Raw genomic sequence first — 24117 nt, forward strand, 5'->3', positions numbered from 1 at the left:
CGTCTAATGCCATCTGGCTTCAGTTTCTACTATTCTATAGAAATTGCTCTTCCTGAGGTGAACAATGGCACCCGTGTTCGCCAGCCAATCTGTGTCCAGGTGCTCCCCCATCGTTATTTGCCTGGCCTCCCTGAAGCCTATGGCTTTGCTGATGGCTTTTTCCCAGGCTCCTCTTTCCCTTGCCTGCTCCTTCCAAGCTGCATAGCCCAGAAGAGCCCTGTACACCACCTGGCCCAGAAGACCCAGTAAGACTAATGGCCATCCCAGGCACAAATGATGCCTTCTCCTCCCGGTATCCCGGGAGAAGCTTCCCAGTAGCACCAAATTTCACTGAATTGAAACTGTTTATCTTGAACAATTTATTTGTCATTAAAATTGTAGATCTGCCAACCATTTGACATGTTTTCCACATTTGGGATTATGTCAATGCAACTTTAGTTCTCAAGTGACAAAGTGACAGTACAAGTGGCTCCATTTTAAGGTTATATATGTAACGTGCGGAAAAAGAGAAAAGTAAAGGAATCAAACAACACAAAAGCCAGTAATCAAAAAACAAAATAAAAAATTCTTCTTTTATCTTTCTGGTGGGTGGTGGGGTGAAATTTGATTAAATCGAGAGATCCTGTCACCAGGAAAAGAAAATATGCCCAAACACAAAATATAAAACAAAAGGACCAAGTTCTAGGAGCTTCTAAAATCTCTCCACAAACTCCTTCTGAGCTTGTATTACGAGGAAAGGGAGAAATTTAGAGTGGGCCAGAAATTTTGAAAGATCGTGTAATCATAGTCCACTACGGCACACAAACAGAACAAAAGACAAATCAATCATAACTACTATTTCAGGGACGTCAAGGACACTCCTTTCCGTATGCAGTAGTCTTACCCCTTTTCACTCAACTTAGTCCCAGCCTTCAGCATACATTTGTGAATGCTCATTAAGTGAAAGGCATTTGCTATTTCTTGCATAAATGTCCTTTTAAAACAACTTAAAGTCCTCACTGCTTGAGGATTTTTTTAACCTGTTCGTGCTTAAGAGTGTATATGATACTCACTAAGCCAGAAGGTTGTCCCTGCCTTGACTATAAATTAGAAAGGCCTTTCCCTTCTGCCCACAGGGCATCCTTACCTAGGCAGGAGCCCTGCTGAGTCCATGCTTCCTTTTGCTTGACTACATAGTAAATAGGAGAGACTGATATTTGAATAAAATGTGAAATCACCCAAATTGTTTTACACTCCTGGCCTAGAAAAATCTCCTTAAAAAAATATTTAAGTCTTTTTTGACAGTTATAGGTAGCATTTGATTCTGCTTGAAAGCTCCAGTGTAAGGGTGTCAAAAACAATTAGTATTTTAATAGCTCCCTTTCTTTCTCAGGTATTTAGCAGCAGAAGTTCATCAGAAAGAGAACAAAAAATATTCTCAAAAACATGAGCCAATGACATTTGGCAAAATCATATAATTTTACTTTATTATTCCCTAGGCTCTTTTCTACTTTGGATTAGGATGCAGTTCAAAGAAATAAAAAATGGTAGTTGTCAACATTTGCTTTGATAGATACGGTTTTCTAGACAAGGAGTGGCTTGGTGTTGTCCTCATTGTTTTCAAACAAGCCTTAAGGCAGCTAGTGTTCAGTAGACAATACTGAAAACCTTACTAATTTCATAATTCTGCCTCAAGACAAATTCTTGTTGTTTGGAGGAAGGCAGGTCAAGAAATAAAGAGGACCCACGACTGAGTGGATTAGGGAGGGCAGGGTGGTTATGTGTGAAGTTTCGAGAGATCCACAATGAAGCCTGTCTTGTGTTGCCTCCCTTATTTCGTGAGAAATATGCTAATTCAAAGATATCGAACTAGCTTCACATTTAATTCTGACTTCAAATCTTCGAGTAGCAGAGCAGCTGTGCCTGGCGGCAATACAATCTTATTTCTATAAAAATCTCTCAAAGCTCCACATATAAGTAGAAGAGTAAAAATAGATAATCAAATCCAAATTAAGGCTATTAAGAATTGATTTAGTGTAAAGATAATATAGCAAGATTTTGTTTAGGTTATGGATGTTCACTAAAAATGTGTAATACTTGTTTGCCTAAAATTTTGATTATGTTTTATCTTATTTTGTCACAGTTAAATAGTTTTATCATTAGGGACTTTAATTGCATATAGTTTATAGAATTCTTTCTGATTACTCTATATCCATTTAAGTGAGAAAAAAACCACACTGTACTAGTTAATGAAAAGAGAACCTTCTAATGAAGATGCAATCAAATCGCAGGCAGATGTACCACAAGGTGTGGCTACACCAACAACGGTTCCTATTTGTGAAACCTTTGTTGGGAACACTTTATAGCATCTCCACTGTGTGGAGAAGAGATGTCCTGGAAGAGAGTAGGAAGTAATGTATCCTGAAATGCACTAGCAACTCAGTGGTATACCACTGCGTTGTAGAAACAGGGAAGCAAACAACAAAAGACAGAAAATGAGGAAACCAAGTCCTTGAAAGTCTCCTTTCCCCCTTCATAATGTTGGCTCGGCTATCATGCAATCTCTCCAATTTCTTCATCTCTCTTTTGCCTCTTGCTCACTTCGTTACCCACCTGTGTCCACCCCTGAGGTGTATCCCTTGATTTGCCATCCTCTAGATTTAAATATTTTTCGTTAGAGAACTCATTAGCTTAAGTAGCATTAGCAGTTCTCTGTGGGGGTCTCTTAACTCACAGCTCTGGACCTGGCTTCTTCCCTCAAACCTTAAAAAGCTCTTTGATTCACTTGCCATCCCTTGTGGCCAGCCAATCGGTGTTGGCATCTAGGGTGGCTATGAAGTCCTTTTGAGTCTTTCTTCTCTCCTACATTTCTCACTTCAGTTCCAAGAAAACCTGCTCAGACCTGTGATTTTCCTGCTCAAAAACCTCAACAGTCCAATTTCTTGGCCATGCATCAGACTTTCCATATACTTCTTTCCTATCTGGTCCTTCATTTTTTTAACCAGACCATTTGATTCACTAACAACCAGATATGGTAGGATCTTTATAAAAAAGCATTAATAAATACTTTGATTATCTTAACTTTAAAGGAACTCTTACTATTTTCCACAGACTACAGAAAATCTTCAGATTTGGAATGCACTGTGGAAAGACACAAGATAATGCCCTGTACTCATTAGCAGAGGCTTTCCTTTGTTTTATTTACTGTTGTTAAACTCTGCTTGATTAAGCAAGAAAAAGAAATCTAATTAATAAGCAACTCTCCACTTCTAAGGAGTGAATAATCCCATCAAGTTCGAACTGCATCCTCCCTATTTGATACAACACCTTTTGAAGCACAGACCACTGATGATCAAAGAGCTCCTTCCAATGACAGACAACATTTTAGGGAGGAGATGAGAAAGGGGTTAACAGTGTTCACAGCTGGAGCTTTAGCAATTAGCATATTAAATCCCACTTATTTGGGTGACATCCAGTGACCTGATTTTGCTCAATATAGTACATTAATTGTTCCATTCAAACCTAAACATAAACATGTCTGTTCATTCAACACATTCTTACTAAACATCCGTGTGTCAGGCACCAACGGAGTGAGTGCTGAGGTTACAGCAGTATGTAAGTCGGGCGTCTTTTATCCTCTTGTCCCTACCCTGATGGGACTCAGCAGTAGTGGGGCAGACATTGAATAGTTAATAGAAAATGACTACTGCAAAATGGGAAAGCCATTGGGGTTATTAGAATATATAGTTTTACAGACTGGGGCTCACTGGAGAACCTCTGAGAAAGTGCACACACCTATTGCTCTTTCCTGGCCCACACTTGCCCTTGGGCTTTTGTCCTCACTTCTACTCATCCTTCAAAACTCAGCCTGGATTTCAGGTCCTTCTAGAAGTCAAGTCTGGATTGTCCTCATAAGGTCTGGATTGGTCTTCCGCATCTATAGGTACTCCCAAAGCTTTATGTGTTGCCTCTACCCCGGCATTAACCAAATGTATGGGAATTGTTACTCATCTGTCCAAACTAGATGATGAACGCTTAGGGACTATCTCTATAAGTGCCTAGCAAGTGCTTAATAATTTTTGCTAAATGAATGAATGAATAAAGGTTTAATGAGGAAAAATACTGGGCATTCAATTTCTGCTGAGGCTATCAAAGGCAAAGAAAAGGATAAAACAATTAATGGTTTTAACCAAAGTCTTTTTGGCAAGGGTTGGAACACAGAACAAGGGCTGGATTACTTAGCATGTAGAATTTCCATGCTTCTGAGGGCCATAGCAGCTAGATCGCTTGAGGTCATCTTTTGCCAAAATATATCCTGGGATATTTTAGCTGCAAGGTCTCAGAGGATACTCTACCAGGGTCTTTTAATTCTGAAATAAAAAATGATCTATGTCTGCTACTGCATTTTTATCTTTAGGTATAATCTAAATCTGTACTTATAATCTATATAATCCATAGTCTCTGTAACAGAGTATAAGTTGGCTAAAATTAATATATAGGTTTTAATGCAGAGTTTATTTTTTTTTAAGTTTTTATATATTTATTTGTCAGAGAGAGAGAGAGAGAATAAGCGGGGGAGAGGCAGGCTCCCTGCTGAGCAAGGAGCCCTGACATTCGTGCAACTTGATCCCAGGACCCTGGGATCATGACCTGAGCCAAAGGCAGATACTTAACCAACTGAGCCCACCCAGATGTCCCTAATATGAAGTATATTAAAAGAAATAAAAAGTGGTTATAATCCAGAAGATAGTATATTCTTGGAAAAGACTGCTACCTAGCAGTTAAATCTGGGAACAGGAGACAAGATACTCTACAGGCTAGAAAACCTCTGAAAGGGTCTTTCTCAGTAGGTCACCCTTATGTCAAGGAGAGGGGGAAAAAAAGGCACATAGATTGCTTATAGCCCAAGAATGTGAAAGGAATAGATGCTGATTCAAGTCATGTATTCAGAGTAAACATGGCAGAAAGATTAAGAACTTGGAATCAGAGTCAGCTCAGGTTCAAAACCTGGCACAGGACCACAAGCAAATTACCAGACCTCTTTAATCTTTAGTTATTTTCAACAACGAAATGGAGATAAAAATATTGACTATCTGATAAGATTATTGTGAAGATACAGGATGATATGTATAAAAATTCCATATGGTGCTTGGTATTTAGTAAGCCAAATCACTCAGTAGACATCAGATTATTATTAATGCTTAAAAATATTATTTTACTTAGCATATAAGCAAGTTTAAAATAATTGTAGAAGATCTATGTCTTCAGAAAGAAGGGTTATGAGATAATATGAACCAATATAAACCAAGCATATAGGAAATGTCAGACATTGGTTTAAGTACATGAAAGCAGATTAAAAAGTAAAATAGGCTCAACTTACATTTAATTCACATAGTTTAGTTGAGTTGTAGGGTTAGCATTTTCAAAACAAAAAGCAATTTTTAGAAATAGCAAGATTCAACATACTCTGGAATATCATTTTTCCTGATAATAATCATGATCCTTTTTTCAGTGACAATATTTTCCTTAAATTCTGTACTTTTCAATATCTAGTCTAATAAATCTATCTTTACATACAGAGTTCTTAAAGGTTAACTGGTCATTTGGATTTTTCCCCAGTTGGTTAGATATATGAAAAGAAAACACAACAGAAATATTGATAGAAAGTAAGTGTTAAAAAACACTTTAATCCACTACATTTATATTAGAAAAGAATTTGACCTTTATGATATATCTCCTTTGGCTTGCTGTATAACCTATGATTTTAATTATCACAATAGCCTTATAACTTCAGATAGTACATGTCAACCTGAGTAAAGACAGAAATGCAAGGTTCATCTGCTTTTATGCAATGGACCAAAACACCACAATTTATAAGTAATTATAGATGAGCTTTTGTAGCCCGGACACTTTACTGACATTACGGTTAGAAAAGACTGGGTTTCCCAAGGCCAGTGCAGAAAATTACCTTAAATAATCTTCCTCTACATAATAACTAAAACACTTATTTTAAATTAAGCATAGGAGGGATATATGTATGCCATTATAATCACTTCATGATCATGGTTTTGGCTGTGGGTCTTTAATGACACACAATGGGGACTGCATTATCTTACATATTTTGTTACTAATAAAAAATAATTCAAAATACCCACATGTAATCAAAAAAAAGAAACGTGATGGGAATCAGAACTGCATTATGGTCATATTTGTTTCACTAACTAGCTCTGCACTCTTGGGAGGGTTTGCGGCTTCTCTGAATTTCCATTTATTCATCTACAAAACAAAATAATCTCTAGGGTCAAGGATAGCTCTATTCTCTAGACATTTGCCATTATTTACTATGTCGCAATGACTCCAAATCATAAACCCAAAGTTAGGAAGTACTTAATTATCCACAATGAGTATCTGTAACATACTACAGTTCCTCTTTTCTGCTGTTAGAGTAGCGAAAGGCCAAACAAGAACAAAAACATACTGTTGAAAAGACTAGAAAGACCAATTTAAACATTTCACCTTGAGCAATAAACATCTACCCATCTATTAAGATTAATTACCCACATGTACTTTTTTTCTTATTCACTTCCTAGTTTTTTTTAGGCTACCCTAGAAATTTGACACAAATGTCTGTACTTAGCCACACATTAACACTTCCAGAACTTAACTCCTCCGTATCTATAACAACCCTAGAAGGAAAATCTGTCAAGTATTTTTCCATTTATAAATCTGGCAAGTTTTGATGACAATCTCACTCTGAATAAATGACAACGTAATTGATAAATTTGCTTATGACCTTGGAAGGTAAGCAGAACCCCATAACACATAACAGTGAGAGAAAGGAAACCAATGTAAATAAAACTCAGTCAGCAGGAATTGGCACCTTGAAGAGAGAAGGGCTCCATTCAAGTGGGTGTGCAGGTACTGCTTAGGGACTTTTGAAAGCAGTCAATCTCAGATAAACATCAGAAACTCAGTTACTCACCTTTTTCGTAATTCTAGTACGTTCTTCCACAAAAAGAGCACATGAAACTCGCCTGTATTAATGATTTTGCCAAAATGCTGGTCACAGTAATTCAAACTATACTGGCAAATATGGTAGAATAAAATAGTTTAAAATTTAATATTTCAAAATGTATCTTGATGTAAGGCAAATCCACTATGTAAAATATTACTTCGAGAGCAAACTGTTTCTGAAAGGACACCCTGGGCAACACTGATCAAAAATGTCCGAGATAATTTCGAATAATAAAAAATTGGAAAATTCATCTGAGACCTAAAAGAAGAACTTTAGATACTACCTCCAGGCCATATTGTAAGCATGGAATATTATGAATATACAATCTCAGGGCATCAGGCACTTCCGCACATTCCTACTCCTATGGTTATATTTGAACTTGAGAACCTTCACAGCAGCCTATTAAAATAATAGATCAACAGGATAAAAGTAGATAAGAAGAATGTGCAATTTATGAATACGGTTTATTACCATGGTTACAAACTTTCAGAACAGGCCTCTGAGACATGGGACTGAGACTTTGCCGAATATCTGTTAAGAGAGAGAAAGAAAATTAATACAGAGGTCTGTTCATCTCAAGAAATGTTAACAGTATTAGACAGTTTTCAAAGGTTAAATATGTCTGGACCAAAAGCAATGCTTCAATACCCTGAAATACTTGAAGCAATGATGTTATGACTTTTACTTTCCATTTAATTATGCTATTGTAAACTCCACAGGGATAAGGTGCATATGGTTCTTTAGATGAGACTTGTCACACTAATCAGGATTTTCTAGGTTTAGTGCTTTGGTTTGTTAATGTGCTACTGCCACCACCCAACTGGAATGCTTCCCTGACATTTGTCATTGCAAGGGAAGGATTAAGCAAACTCATGAAACTTCTGAAGAGCTATTGCCCAGAGCACTACATTCTTGACACACGACTTGAAAAGAATTAAAAGGAAAAAAAAAAAAAGTTGTTCTTTATGATAGTTCCCTAGAAAGTAACATGAAACAAGTATAATGTTCACCTTTTGGCTTTGGTGTCCTTTTTCTTCGGTCGCGGAAGGCAGCCCCCGACTGCAAAGCTTCCAGCAGACTATCCATCACTCCTGTCTCATCACCCTCTGTGAAGAGAGATGCAGGGAATTCCGTCAGCCCTCAGGGTTACCATAGCAATGTCAGAGCATACACAGAAACTGGTGCTGGTGATGGTTAGGGGGAAGAAAGATCAGATGCCAGGGCGAAACCAGCAATTTCAAAATAAGATAGGACTTCAACTCTCTCATAAATCAAGTATCTTTTAATGAAATTGGGCTCATTAGTGCCTGTGTTGCCATCCACTAAAGAGGACCGGGTTCCACTGATTCACATCACAGGACTGCTTTTATAGTCTGGCGGCCCAATAACTTTAAATAGAATGCGGTTCTAGGCATATCTGTGTCCCAGGTTATCATAAATCACGTTTCCCTTGTAGAAATAGATTATTTTCAAAGCATCAGCTTCTATTCTAAAATCGACCAGGTGTGTGAGAATGTTTTGTTGCTGTTACCAAGACTCTGTTGCCTAAACTTTTTGCATGAAATTGTATTTCCAGGTTAACTACTGTGAACATGCAACAACTGTGAACAACAACTGATTTTTTATATCAGAAGATAATTGTCCCTTGACTTTAGGCGACACAGAACAATGACTACAAACTCTCATAGAATGTATGAAAAGTTTGTCTTCCGTAATGAAAAATAAACCAAAAGAGGCTCTCAAATACCTGAAGTATTTGTCACCCAATTATGATTAAATTGATATTCTGTATCTACTAATGGAGGCTGTAGTTATAGAGCCAATCCTCTCTCCAAAGAACAGATTATCTTGTAATATCCGTAGTTATCTATAGTTGTCAGTGTTAAATATTATTCAAAGGAAGTGGCACAGGGGGAAGCTTCAAAGAAACTACTGATCCAAGCCCAAATTCAAGGAAATACACTTTTTTCGTCCCTCAGGAAGAGGTTATTTGTAGGATTCTCTATCCAATTGTATGGCTAGTATAGTTACATCTTATGTAATAGAAAACTATTTTCCTCTGGTTTTCTTATTTCTTTTTACTGCAATGCAATCCCTTGATTGGAAACAGATGACAAATAAATGCAGGAGAGTACAGATAACAAATTCATTTACAGTTTATAAGCAGATATATAAATATAAATATATATTGGCCTCTTTCTATCTGGTTCTATCTCATATTTTTAGAAAAGTACTAAACTTTGTGGGTGTAATTTAAAAAAAAGCTGGGTGACAGAATATCTGAAGGTTAATTTACAGATAAATTTAATTCTAAAGTGCCTTGATGGCTATTTTAATTAAAATACATTAAAAATTTCAGACACCTTAATTAGTAACTAGATATCTTTGAAAATTTACACTCAAACTTAACTTAAAAAAAAAAAAAAGAACTGCAAGTTGTGCCAGATATTCAAAATTGAAGGGATATATCTCATTAGTAAAAGACAACATTTTAAAAATCTAAAGCTTTAAGAAAACAAGCATGAGATTAATGACATACACTTTAAGGGGGGGGAAAATAAACACAAACCCAAAACTAAACTCAAAGGACTACAAAGAAAATGTGGACTTCTCTTAGTAAGTTTACTACTGGTAATGGTATTGACATAGTGATTCTGAACCCCATTTTGTGTGTATTACAAGACTAAGCAGATGGGTAAACTCACTGTAGGAAAGGAAATACTAATATAGAATAGGAGGAGAGCAAGAAATGAAGTGTTGGGTCACATTTACAAGTATCATACAGGCTCAAGGTTTTAAAAAAAAAAAAAAAAAAACCAAAAACAAACAAGCAAACCAAAAAACACTTTGTCTAACTTTCCAAAATAACCCAAAAGTAATGACTCTGTGGCAGCAATGAACACGCCTGGTCTCCAGATCCTGGTTTCTAAATACTATTACTAATGCAAACCAGAATACTTAGAGAAATAATTGATTATGGGGCAGAGACCAAGAAAGTGGGAAAAAAGCCAGGAATGTATTGATGTACCAGAAAATTAGGAAGTGCTCACAGACAAGCAGGGATGGGTCAGAAAGACAGAGGGGCCACACTGAAGGACAGTCTTGGCCAAATTTAGGGTGATTTGAGCACTAAATGAGTAATAATGGGGATGGATTATTACACATTCGGGGGAAAAACACTTATGCATCCATACTGATACTAAAAAATTAAAAAGAAATATGGAGTAAGGGAAAGTTCTTTACAGAAGAATGTCAACTAACAGGTGTCAAAGATATGGGTAAACATAAAATTTACTACATTATAATTCACATAGTAAGAACTGATTGAGGCAGAAATCAGTAATGGGTACAGAAACTATTGGATATAAGGCTGTCAGGGAACAGGATTTGGAGAAATTTGGCAGATGTCACCTTACCTAAATAATCAAATCTGACATCAAATGTGACAGTAATGGTAGACACTGACAATAATGCCGTCTGAAAGGGTGCCCTGAGACGGACTCAACCTGTGTAGTACTTGGCACAATAATATCTATCCTAAATCTAAATGTGAGGAAACTATAATAAAATCCAAAGTGAGGGGTGACTGGGTGGCTCAGTCAGCTCAGGTCATGATCCCAGTGTCCTGGTATCAAGTCCCACCTTGGGCTTTTTCCCTTTACCCCTCCCTCCTGCTCATGATCTCTCTCTCTCTCTCTAATAAATCAATAAAATCTTAACCACCCCCCAAAAAAAGGAAACCCAAAATGAGGAACATTCTGTAAAGTGACTGGTGTGGGTTCTGAAAGACTATCAGTTATGAAAAACAAGTAAGGAAGGAAAGAAAGAAGAGGTTAGGAAGACTGAGGGGGAGTCAAGAGATAAGGACAACCAAATGTAATGCACAGTCTTTGATTAGCTCTTGGACTGTATCATATAAATGATATTGTTGGGAAAATTGGGGAAATTTTAAAATGGACTGGATATTACATAATTGTATTATGCAAATATTAAGTTACTTGAATATGATAATTATCTTACCATTAGGTAGGTTAATTCCATTGTTCTCAGGAAATAGTTGCTGACATACCTAGGCTCACTAAACAACTTATGCCCCTGTCTCATGTTCTCCATTTCATGCTCTTGAACATGCTGCCTTCTTTACACAGAACATCCTTCCCTTTTCTTTGCCAAGCTAATTCCTCCTCTAAGACAGAAATGGGAATCCTTCCCTGACGTATGTGACCTGAACCAGGTGCCCATCTATGTCTTAATGGCATGCGGTAGCTGGGGCAATAAACCCTTTACAATATAATTTATTATTTTTTTATTTTTATTTTTTTTTTAAAGATTTTATTTATTTACTTGAGAGAGAGACAGTGAGAGAGAGCATGAACGAGGAGAAGGTCAGAGAGAGAGAAGCAGACTCCCCATGGAGCTGGGAGTCCGATGCGGGACTCGATCCCGGGACTCCAGGATCATGACCTGAGCCGAAGGCAGTCGTCCAACCAACTGAGCCACCCAGGCGTCCCGACAATATAATTTACTTGACAGTTTCTGCCACCAGACTGAGTTCACTGAGGACAGAGATTATGGCTTTTGTTTATCCTTAATACCTAGCAAAATGCCAGTATTACATAGAAAGTGTTCATTAATAAATGTTGACTAAATAACAAGTGAGGCACCAAAATGGCCAACGGGTAGGAGTAATTATGCAGGAAAATACAGGTCACAGGTGGGAAGGGGGCCTGGGAAGTGGTGGGAGCACATTCCCACCACCACTGTAAACAGTGCAGCGCCGTTTCTTCCTCTTCCCTTGTCTCACACAACCATTCAGGTGCCAAACCTTGTTCGTGCACATACTCCAATATCTCAAGAATTGATCGATTGTTTCCTTTTCTGACTGAACTTTAAGCTCACTGTCCAGAATTGAATTACTTTTCACCTGAAATCTCACATGAGTTGCCAGGAATCACACTGCATCCAGTTAATCCCAAATTCGAATTCATTTCATACAGCACAGGTCAGCTCAAAAGCAGAGCCATGATCTTCATTCAGTCTCCCAGTCACGAATTTTCACCATCTCTCACCTCCCACAATATAAAGTTCCAACTCTTTCACTTGCCCCTACACTTGATTCCAATTGTGTTTCCAATCTTATCTCTTTCAATTTCACAACCTGTTCTTCAGCTGAAGGCAACTTTGTTCACACACCTTTTCTCTCCCTTCCTTCCCTGTCCAGCGGGAACCTCTGTGCTCTTGTTCCCCAGAGCTGATGGCTTTTCTGGGCCTTCATTCCCAATGAAGAACATATTATTCCCAATGAGAAGAATGTATTATGGAAGTAAGAAGACATTCATGCTAGTCTTAGTTTTTGACCAACTACCTATGTGACTTGGGACTCGTTACATAATCGCTCCTGAGAAGTCTAATAGAAAGAATATCTGTCTAGGGTTTATGAGAGGATCCAATGAGAAAATACAAATGAGAGCACTTGGTAAATTGCCAAGTGATATAAAAATGTAGGGAAATAAATTCATAAACGAACTCCACAGCAGACTACAGGAAGTTTATGAAATATTTGATTAGGTTTCAAGTGTTGTTTTAGATACAATATAAATTAATTGATTTTAACTGACTTTAAGTGTATTTTATTATGCCTTTGATTATTGTCATTTTTAAGGGAAACTGATCAGAAGTGCCTATCAGAAATAGGCCCTTTAAATAGTCTCTAAATAACCCAACGTGTAAGATAAAGACATAAAATGGAGGCGTTATTCCAAATATTAAAAGTACATTTAGATTATAATAATTCATCATATGTTTATGGAGGGCCTACTACATGCCAGGACACTATTAGGCACTAAAATTCCCTAGGGCCCAAGGATTAATAAGACGTGTTTTCTGATCTCCAGAAGAACAGTGTGAAAGGTATGGGAGGGATCCATATGAAGTACTGGAGAAACAAGGTTTCCTAGTGAATTACAACCTGACAAATAAGCAGTATTTAGTCATGGCAAAGACGAAGGAGAGAACAGCATCCCTGGCAGAAGGAATAGCAGGTAAAAAAAAGCAAAAGATATGAATAAAAACAAAAGTGAGCTAGAGTCAAACATTGAAATGATTTATATTTACATGATTCTAATACAAACTTAATAATTCAAATTTACATCACTTTAATACATTATTCCTCTACAAAGAGAAATAAAAATTAGGTATTTTTAAATTGTAGACTGGAATTCAACATCTCCAACTACAAGTCAGTTCATATAAAAAATATTTATACCCTCTCTCTTGCTATGAACTCTTTTAAATCAATAGACAAACTATAATAGTCAAAGCTTTGCTATATCAGAATAACATATCACCTTGTTTAATTAGTAAATGGTATTTACAAAAATCGTACAGTGTCAAGGGAAATGGAGGAGAGAGAGCTGAGGAGGAGATATCCCTAAAGCAGAATCAATGGGACATGCAGACAAGCAGAGGGTGGCCTACTGAGGAGTTAGACAAGTCTGAGGTCTCAGGGGCCTATGACTGAAAATATGAAAAATGTTTAAAATAATACTCAGTTTGATGGGTAACAAATGTTGAAGATAATGAGCTTCTTGTTGGACACATGAGTGCAAGGTGCTAGCAGGGACCTTCTGGTAACTTCTGAAAGTAAGCTGGAAATTCTGGTCTCAAATTCAGACAAAAATTTTGATGATATTTTCAGAAGTCATTTCTATATTACAAAAGATACTCATTCAGCACTGTGGGCCAGACCCTGGAAAAGGTCCCAGGAATACGAGGGTTGGCTTTATTCTTGCCTTATATGGTCCTCTGGAAGTGCATATGACTGAATCAGGAGAGGCCATCTTGAGAACCAGGAGGAGAAAAAAGATAAGGCAGGACATGAAAAGGTATATTCTTTCCTCTGTTCTACTTTTCCCAAGCCAACGGCACAACACGGAAAGTACAGATAATTACAGATACAGAGAAGATGTAAAAGCCTCAGGAATGTTAAAAACAAACCAAATAGGTTGCACCACAAAGTAGAGAATCAGAATGGAAATGGATTTCTCAAAAGCAACACTGAGCCCAAGAAAACAAGATATGGATTTCAAATTCTGAAGAGAAATGATTTCCGATGAGGAAATTGTTACACTGCCTCTAAGAGGAGGACAGAAAATGAACATGTAAGTTTATGAGCACTCGTCCTTAGAAAGCTACTGGAAGGTGTGTGCTTGGGCAAAAAAGATAAGGTGGTAAGAAAAAGAAACAAATATGGGATCCAGGAGAGATGAGGGGACAAAACAGGAAAGTGGCAAAAATATTTCTCAGGATGACACTTGTGTCCCAGGCCCAGAGCAGCCAGTTCAGAACACATGGGAGAAAGCTGGATTGTAGGAGGGAACATGGCCAAGGAACTAAGAGCAAACCTCCTGTATTGAGCCATTAGCACAAATGACTGCTGTTAATTTCACAGACCTGAGAGTCCAGATAAAATTGGAACAGGTGTACACAAATACTGAGCAAATTAAAGAAATTGTTCATATAAACCTAGAAATGACATTGTTGTCCAACAGGAAATAATCATGGAACACTAACTGAAGGGGTAAGGAATATTTCCACAGTTGTGATATTATAAACACCATTTTTTTGGACTATCACTTGCGATAATAGCAATATGAGGACAGCAGGGGTGGAGGAGAAGGGGTATACACAGGGAGTACGAGGTGGGGAGAAAGCAAAAGAGAACAAAATCTTCACTTCTCGGGAACATGCTGATGCATAAAATAAAATAACGGTAGTCTAAGCATATTATCAACAAATGGAGAAGAGGTAAATAAATACCAGGAAAAAAAAAATCCCAAGGGAAGCAAGGGCAAAAATGAACTATTGGGATTTCATCAAGATCAAAAGCTTTTGCACAGCAAAGGAAACAGTTAACAAAATCAAAAGACAACTGACAAAATGGGAGAAGATATTTACAAACAACATATCAGATAAAGGACTAGTGTCCAAAATCTATAAAGAACTTAGCAAACTCAACACCCAAAGAACAAATAATCCAATCAAGAAATGGGCAGAGGACATGAACAGACATTTTTGCAAAGAAGACATCCAGATGGCCAACAGACACATGAAAAAGTGCTCCATATCACTCGGCATCAGGGAAATACAAATCAAAACCACAATGAGATATCACCTCACACCAGTCAGAATGGCTAAAATCAACAAGTCAGGAAATGACAGATGCTGGCGAGGATGCGGAGAAAAGGGAACCCTCCTACACTGTTGGTGGGAATGCAAGCTGGTGCAGCCACTCTGGAAAACAGCATGGAGGTTCCTCAAAATGTTGAAAATAGAACTGCCCAATGACCCAGCAATTGCACTACTGGGTATTTACTCTAAAGATACAAATGTAGTGATCCAAAGGGGCATGCACACCCGAATGTTTATAGCAGCAATGTCCACAATAGCCAAACTATGGAAAGAACCTAGATGTCCATCAACAGATGAATGGATCAAGAAGATGTGGTATATATACACAATGGAATACTATGCAGCCATCAAAAGAAATGAAATCTTGCCATTTGTGACAACATGGATGGAACTAGAGCGTATCATGCTTAGCGAAATAAATCAAGCAGAGAAAGACAACTATCATATGATCTCCCTGATAGAGGAAGTGGTGATGCAACATGGGGGCTTAAGTGTGTAGAAGCAGCATCAATGAAACAAGATGGAATTGGGAGGGAGACAAACCATAAGTGACTCTTAATCTCACAAAACAAACTGAGGGTTGCTGGGGGGAGGGGGGTTGGGAGAAGGGGGAGGGATTATGGACATTGGGGAGGGTATGTGCTTTGGTGAGTGCTGTGAAATGTGTAAACCTGGTGATTCACAGACCTGTACCCCTGGGGATAAAAATGTATGTTTATAAAAAATAAAAAATTAAAAAAAAAATAAATAAAATTAAAAAAATAAAGAAATATTCAATTCAAAAATAAAAAAAACAAAATCCCAAGGATTAAAATTGGCTGCCTCTGGGAAGTAGGAAGAAATGGAAGGAAGTTGAGAGGAAAGAGGGAAAATATATTTTATCACGCTAGGAGCTTAACATATTTCATTTAGGAATTGGCAGTCATTATGTTGATAAGATAAGGACAATGAAAGATCTCATGACAGAAAAAGATGACCAGGTAAGTAGAGATGAAAGAAGAAGTTGATATTTGACATTCTTGTGCTTTCCTCTGATAGGGGGAAGAAGAGAGGTAACAAATGATACAACACAACATGGTGAGCTGTGTGACGGAGCTCTCCAGACCAGGAAGGATCGCTAGTGTGGGGCAGGGAGAAGGGGCAGCAGTCCCAGAAGGCCTCCTGGTACCTACGATTTAAAAAAGAGCTTTCTGTCTGTCACAGATGCCTAAAGAAGGAAGGCCCTGCTCAAAATTACAGAACAGGTGGAGGGTCAAGAAACACTTGGGAGACCCAGGTGTGTATGGGAGTGGAGAGCAGAGTGCCTGGGGGGCAGAGCTGAGAGGAGCCGAGGGCACAGGGACGGGCCAGCGGCCCCAAGCACTGAGTAAGGCACAGGAATTTGGGGTTTACCTTTAAGCAAGCCATCAAATTATTTCAACCTAGGACATAACATGGTCGAACTCCTGTTTTAGAAAGAACATTCTGGGGAGAGACCAGATGAAGGGCCAGGACAATAAGAGGAGAGCAGGTCTGAAGATTTAACTCTTGGCAAAACAGGATCACAGGGCCCAAGTAAGAGATGGACGGCAGTGCAAATGTGAAAGAAAATGAACAGAAAAATCTTGGTGGGCATGGATGGGAGTATTAAAATATAAACCTGAGGCAGATTTCCAGGTGCCCAGTGTGGCTAACTAGGTATGTACCGATATCCTTCACGAAGTACTGGATCGTTCTTGTTTGGTGGCGGAAGGGGGCTGAGCCTAGAGAGGAATCCACGTTTGGATGTGTTGAGATGTTCAGGACACATCCAACTGTAGGTGATAAAAGGTGTTCAGAGGCTGATGGTTTCCCAGGTTTAACGCAAGAGGGAAGCGAAGTGGTTCCACTAACAGGTTTAACTTAGAAGCATAGCGGTTGAACCTGAAGCTACAGAAAGAATGTAAGCATAGCAAAAAGGTAGAGAACCCACGTTTTGAATTCAAATGACTTGGACTGAAATACTGGCTTTCTAATTAGCCACTAGTGTGACTCTGGGCAATTTATTGAACCTTACTAACCCTCATTTTCTTTCCCCTCAAATTTAATGTGGAAATAAGAATAGAACCTGCCCTCACGAGGTTACTGGAAGATTAAAAGACGTGCATGGTGTGCAGTGCTCAGCAGGGAGCTTGGCACATAGCAAGAGCTTCGTCTCAGTTGATTTCTGTTGTGGTTGTTGACAGAGCAGAGCGTGAGCTCACTTAGGGAGATATGTGTGGTGAGTGACAAGAACGCTGAGGGTGAGCCACAAGGCAAACTAACATGTAAAGGGGATTTCAGGGAGAAATGAATGTTTTCAGTCTCTGCTTTCCATCATGTTTACTGTGCATGCACTTTGAGAGCTCCCCTTTTTGCTACAGATCTTCATTAACTCATACCACACTGGGAGTGGGGCTAGAGAAGAAAAGCTCAGTTTCTCCCAAGAAGTGACGGAAGTGTGCAGCTGATGCACAAATTTCATAGGCTCACAGTTTAACCCAACTCTTTCTAAAGGAAACAGTGACAGTTGCCCTTACAAAATTACATGAATTATTTTTCTGTGCTGCTGGTTATAGACCTTCTGGGAACCAGATTGTATCTGCTTTACTTGGTAACCCAGTTCAGTCTTTAACCTAGAACAAAGCTCAAAATACGACTTAAACCAGACAGCAAAAAGACAGGAATAACTTAAAGTCTTTGAACTTCTCTTAATCTAGACGTGAAACTGAAAATTTGAGGCAAGGGAGTTGGAAAGCCAATTTTCATTGGGATTTAACTGATAAAATGATAATTAGAACAGTTTTCTTTTATACTGTAAGTGGCTCAACCATAAGTAGAATTTCATTTTTTAAAACCACAATATTGTAACCTATTTTTCCTCTACTATTCATTATTTGTACAAATTGAACTCAACATATTTCCTGTTGTAAGTTAAAAGGAAAAAAATAGAATCTCTTACAAAGGAACAAGTTTTTATTGTTTTCTTCTTTCTTTCTTTCTTTCTTTTTTTTTAAAAAAATAGAACAGTTGATAACCTCTTTAGTTCTGCTTATAATCTTGAATATCTTCTGGAGCTGTGACATAACTCTGTCTGCAATCATATGCTACTACTTACTTCTTGTTATCTTGAATATGCTTGGACCTGTGACGGTCACCTTATAACTCTTGAGCACAGACTATGGGGCCATTTGTATAGTTGCTGTGGATAAAATATAGGCTGTATTTTCAATGCTTGTGTAAAACATATTTCACAGGTACATTTGAATGTATAAACCATGATTATTATACTATTTTCTACATTGTATGCAAATCAGAATCTAAATAATTTCATGTCATAAATAAGGTACAGTAAAGTTAAAAATGTATTTGTAAAATAACTATTTTTCTCATACAAACTCTTCAGTCTCCAAAAAAAAAAAGAAAACCATATTGGATGTCATGCATAAAGTATGATTCTATTTTAATTACATAAACAACCAGGCAAAAAAGGCAATAAAAATATATTGTAACAAATCATATTGCATTGTTATTAATTTTTAACTTCCTAATTCTTATAATTTAGATTCTGATGTAAGAAAATGATTTCAGTATCATAGTCATTTAGTTCAACTCATGAATATATCCAATCTATCTTCTGAAATCTTTTATTAGAGCTCTTTCGTTTTTAAAGCTAATGTAAATGGCAAAATTACAGGAAAGTAAGTTAATTCTCCTTTCAAATAAAAAGGGCACATGATTTTTGGAATGTCAGCATACTTAAGGCACAAGATTTACAAGTGAGCATAAAATCAATGAATGAGATTTCATTAACCATTATTACAAAATAATACAGCAAAAACTTAGCTGGGCTATTATTAAATACACATCCTATATCAAAATTTTCAATAAGAAAGAGTTTCCCAAAGTGTGTACCACAGAATGCTAGTCCTATGAGGAACTCTGTGTGTATATGTGTGTTTGTGTGTGTGTTGTTGTTGTTGTTGTTGAAGGGAGGCTGGTTCTGTGGTCAAATAAGCTTGGAAAATAATGTGTAACATATAGTGGCCCCCTCCCTCCAGAGTTCCAAAGTCCTCGCAAAGAGGGAGCTGCTTTACGTGCCGCTCATCGGCTGGACGTGGTACTTCCTGGAGATCGTGTTCTGCAAGTGCCCTTGGGAATTCATATCCAATACATACAAAAATTTAATTCATGATTTATGATAAATGTGGCATTTCAAATCAGTAGAGAATAAGAAAATGTTCAATAACCACTATGGTGACAATGTTTTATCTGGCTCCCATTCTGCTACTTACTCCAACATAAATTCCAAGTTGATAAAACATTTCAACATTAAAAAAATTAAATTGTGAAAGTACAGCAGACAGCATGTAAAAGTATATTTTTCATTACTTCTGGAATGGGAAGATCTTGTGAAAAGTCTAAATACCCAAATGTCATACAGATTTTACTAAGCTAAATGTCTGCAAATTAAAAAAATATTAAGAACAAAGTTTACACAAACAATAAAAGGAGAAACTAGAGAAAAATTTAGAACACAGGTATTCCTTAAGACTGGTTTTCTTGAGATAAAGAAATTATGACTCAGAAAAAAAAATCAATTAAAAAAAAACAAAAAAGCAGTTAAATGGAATGTTCAGGAAACCCACCATTAAAATAAATAAGCAAGGCTTTTATCCAGAGGATATCATACTCAAACTCATTCATAATTAAGGCTATTCTAAATACATCAGTGAGAGATCATCTTTCACTTATCAGCATGGCAATAAAAAATGAGGATAATTGGTATAGGTTATCCTCACGTTGGTCTAAATATAAGCTAATACAACCTCTTAAGAATGCAATTTAGCAATCTATCAGAAAAAAAATCGCACATACCACTTGATAATTTTTTTCTAAGAAAATTATCCTACTTATAATTCACATGTGCAAGATATTATTATGTACAAGGATGCTTATTATAACATTGTTTATAGTATTAGGAGATTGGAAACAACCTAAATGCCCATCAGCAAGAGACAGACTAGATAAAGTATGATATTATAAAGTTAAAATATACTGAGAGATGAAAAAATAATGAAGGGTATATATTTATTTTAAAGATTTTATTTATTTGAAGGACGCCTGGGTGGCTCAGTTGGTTGGATGACTGCCTTCGGCTCAGGTCATGATCCCGGAATTTTGGGATCGAGTCCCGCATCGGGCTCACAGCTCCACGGGGAGTCTGCTTCTCCCTCTGACCTTCTCCTTGCTCATGCTCTCTCTCACTGTCTCTCTCTCAAATAAATAAATAAAATATATATAAAAAATTTTTATTTATTTGAGAGAGAGAGCATAAGCAGGGAGAAAGGGAGTGTGAGAAGCAGGCTCCCCACTGAGTAGGGAGCCCAAACAGGGCTCCCTGCCAAGCAGAGAGCCCAATTTGGGGCTCGATCCCAGGACCCTGGGATCACAACCTGAGCCAAAGGCAGACACTTAACTGATTGAACCACTCAGGTACCCCAAAGCATATTTAAACTGTTGATATGGACTACCTCCAAAATATACCAAGAGAAAAAAAGTCAATCACTTAGTTTACCAATAAGGACACTGGATATACACCTTTCTATGACCACTCACAGATATCAGGTATAAAACAGAGGATATTTTCAGACTTCTTGCTTAGCTATTACTCTAGCACATGGTGCTGAGAAAGGCATTACTAAATCATTCTCCCAGCGTTAAATGTGTTTTAAAATGTCTCCCATGTAAGCACTCAAGTGCCAACTCTGATTAGCTTGTTCACGGTGACCTATTCTAGCAATTACTAAAGAAGGCAAAATTTAAAAACCAGCATTGACGCTGGTTTAAAATAATAATGTCGCCAAAGTTATCCTCGTGTATTGTGTAGGAACGAGGATCCTGAACAGATGCCTTCAGTTGCAAAAACATAGAATGTCAAGGGAAAGATAATGTATCTATTTAAATATATATGTAGATGCAAAATGACAATGGCATTTAACAAGATGTGACTCATACCCAGCGAACATCCATGACCCTTTAATCACACAGTAACCCGGACAGCAAAAGGTTAATTACATGGCCTAACATCACTACTTCTGAGTAGAAGCTTCACTTGCTATACCCCAAGAGCTTCACTTCACTCTGAGAAATTAGCCTGGCAGTGTTTACATTTGGCAATTGCTTACTCTCTGATAAAAATATGTTAGGATGTGTTTTAGACCCATCTTAACATTTTCTAGATTATTTCCATATTTTCTTAATATTTTCTCACTATATGAGTGAGGAATTTTGAAAAGTATTTTTCAGTGGCTTTTTTTCTCCAAGTTTTGTACAAAGAATAGAATGATTTCAGATACAGAAAATGAAAATGTTTAATTCAATACACTGAATTTAAAAAAAAGGAAGGTAAACTAGGGGATAGTAGTAATTTCACAGGAATTTCTTTCAGGAGAAGCTGGGATAAATGGACTTGAGGCCATAGGGGCCACTTTCGGCAAGCATCGCTGGATGCTGAGTGGTGTCCAGAGGGGCCCCAACAGTCAAGTGCTGACAGCAACATATGGTGAACACAGGAAGATGGGGAGAAAAGGTCGGGAAGAGAGGCCCAGGGAACTGGGATTCAAGGCTGAAGAACTGCCATAGAATGGTTTTGAAAGGTGTGAAATAATCAAAATTGTACTTCACCATGATTAAAGTTGGCATAGTGTGAAGGTGTCAAGCCGGGGTGACTGGGAAATTGGTGGGATCATTAACCCAAAATGAGAACATGAAAATCAGGTTTTATGTGGAACGTGATAAGTTCGGTTTTAGATGAATTGATTTTGAGGTGCTGGCAGAATAGTCAGACTGCTTTGTCCAAGAAGTGGTTCGAAATATGCAACTATAAAATCTATACTTCAAGTCAATCCCACACAGAAACACGCAGGAACACGTGGCAGCCACTGAAACCAGCCCCAGCCCTTGTTCTCATGGGACTTACAGTCTAAGGGCAATTTCAACATAAAATTTGTGACTACCTGAATGATAAATGTCCCAAAAGAGAAAGCGAGTGCTATGAGAAAGCGAGTGCTGTAGAGACCATGGATTAGAGGGGCAGCTGTGGCTGCCCAGTGATGACGTCCGGGTTATTCTTTGATACCCGGATTTGCCCTTAGATTTCTGAAGATGGGTTTTAATTGCACTTTAAAAGACTCTATGGATAACATGCTAAGCAGCAGAAATTTGTATATGAGCATTTTGAGTGCCAGGAATGTTCTTAAATGCCACCTCACTGCTGCCAACTTTGCCCAAAGTACGTTTACTAGATTCGAGTTCTAGGTTCATTTCTAATACAAATTTGTGGCTCAAAGTATTATTTTTTCCAGTTCATCTGAAAGAGAAATACAGATTTATTCTGCACAAATATGGCATTCCCTCCCCATTCCTTCCCCAATCAGATGCAAAAATGTGACATTAATATTACACACTGAAGAAATGTAAAAATCCTAAGCAGAGTAACAGCAACATGCTTTTCAAAAAAGGAAGTCAGCAAAGACAATAGGCAACTCTGAATGAGAGCAAAGTGGGGAGGAAAGGAATTGACAAATGCTTCCAGAGAAAGCAAATATCACAGAAAAGAGAAGAAAGAGGGAGACAACTGAACTTTCCATGAACTCATTAACAATTGCAAAGAAACTGGCGGCAAAAATGTGCTAAACTCTTTCAAGCGAACAATGGAAGATTTTCCTCTTAACTACAAAAAAACTAACAAAATGAATACAGAAGCCCCCAAATAAAACCTGATATTAGGTATGTTTGAGTACAATTTTATCTAGAAAAGAATACGAGTAAAAAAAATCTAAATATGAATTAAGATATATGAGGAACCATCGCTTTGAATGAACACCTGTGTGGAGTTTTTTACCTAAATTTTCTGATTTAATTTTTACTCCGACCCTGCAGAGTAACTTATCACAACAATTTTAAAGCCAGGGAAACTGAAGCTCAAGAAATGAAGTAAAAGTTCCCAAAGCTCTCCCACAGGTAAGTAACAGAGGGGCGGTCTGAACCAGTATCTTTCTGATTCTTTCCATTATATACTTTTCTCAACATAGAGATGTTGCCGGCTAACTGAGAAGTGCTCAGATCCCTAGCTTTCCTGAGTTGTACTTAGAGGTGTTTTCAGGAAATGCCTTGAGATACAGACTGTGGCTTCTGTAGCTGGTAACTCAACCAACAAGCACAGATTAAGTTTCCCCCAACTCAATAGAAACCCGCTCGCTCCCTTTCTCTGGAACCTGCCAATAAATGAAATGCAGATCACAGAAGATTCCCTTCCCACAGAGAAAGGCCAGAGACATCTTCCAATTCTCCTAGGACCATAAGTATCTGGAAATACTAGAATCAGTCTAGTCTGCCTGTGGCTTCATTGTCCCTCCCTACAACCCATTCACTGGGTAACTGTTAATAGTTGGGTTAAAACCTTGAAGCCAGCTAAACCACTATCACTATCATTCTTGGCCAAAATTTAAGTTCTTCGTGGCCTTTGTTTCCTCAATATTTATTAGCATAAGCAACTTTTCTACTGCCTCAGTGCATTTACTGAACATTTTTTTCACCTCTACCAAAAACTGGACAGATGATCTCCACTGACCCTTCCTAGCAGATATCCCTCATTCTCTCATACATTAAATGTGTGTAGGAGTATAGGTAAGGGAGAGGGGAGTAGTTTCTTCCTCATCTTTAGTGTTACATCAGAGTATCACTTCTTTTCCTGGATGTAAAAAGAGTGTTTTGAGAAACATGTCATTTGGCTATATCATTGTCATCCCTCTGGGTCAATGTCACCTAATTGTGTACTAGTCTCCCCTCTATTCAAGATAGATGTGGTCATCTGTTCAATCTTCCTTCTCCAGCCAAGTCCTGACATTATCCTGCATGAATTCAACCCCATG

The 24117-nt window shown here is 37.7% G+C and overlaps 1 protein-coding gene across 1 annotated transcript in view; it reads right to left on the reverse strand.

Annotated features, from left to right (window-relative positions):
- Positions 1-24117, reverse strand: part of DIAPH3 (diaphanous related formin 3) — a 498555-nt gene that overhangs the window by 116117 nt on the left and 358321 nt on the right. The window contains exons 26-27 of the mRNA XM_059377539.1: positions 8005-8100; positions 7466-7525 (exon numbers count right to left, since the gene is read on the reverse strand). Of these exons, the coding sequence (XP_059233522.1) occupies positions 7466-7525; positions 8005-8100 (156 nt within the window). The remainder of the gene's footprint in view (positions 1-7465; positions 7526-8004; positions 8101-24117) is intronic.

Source organism: Mustela nigripes, chromosome 15 (genome assembly GCF_022355385.1).
Source record: "Mustela nigripes isolate SB6536 chromosome 15, MUSNIG.SB6536, whole genome shotgun sequence".
In the NCBI taxonomy this organism is placed as follows: domain Eukaryota; kingdom Metazoa; phylum Chordata; class Mammalia; order Carnivora; family Mustelidae; genus Mustela; species Mustela nigripes.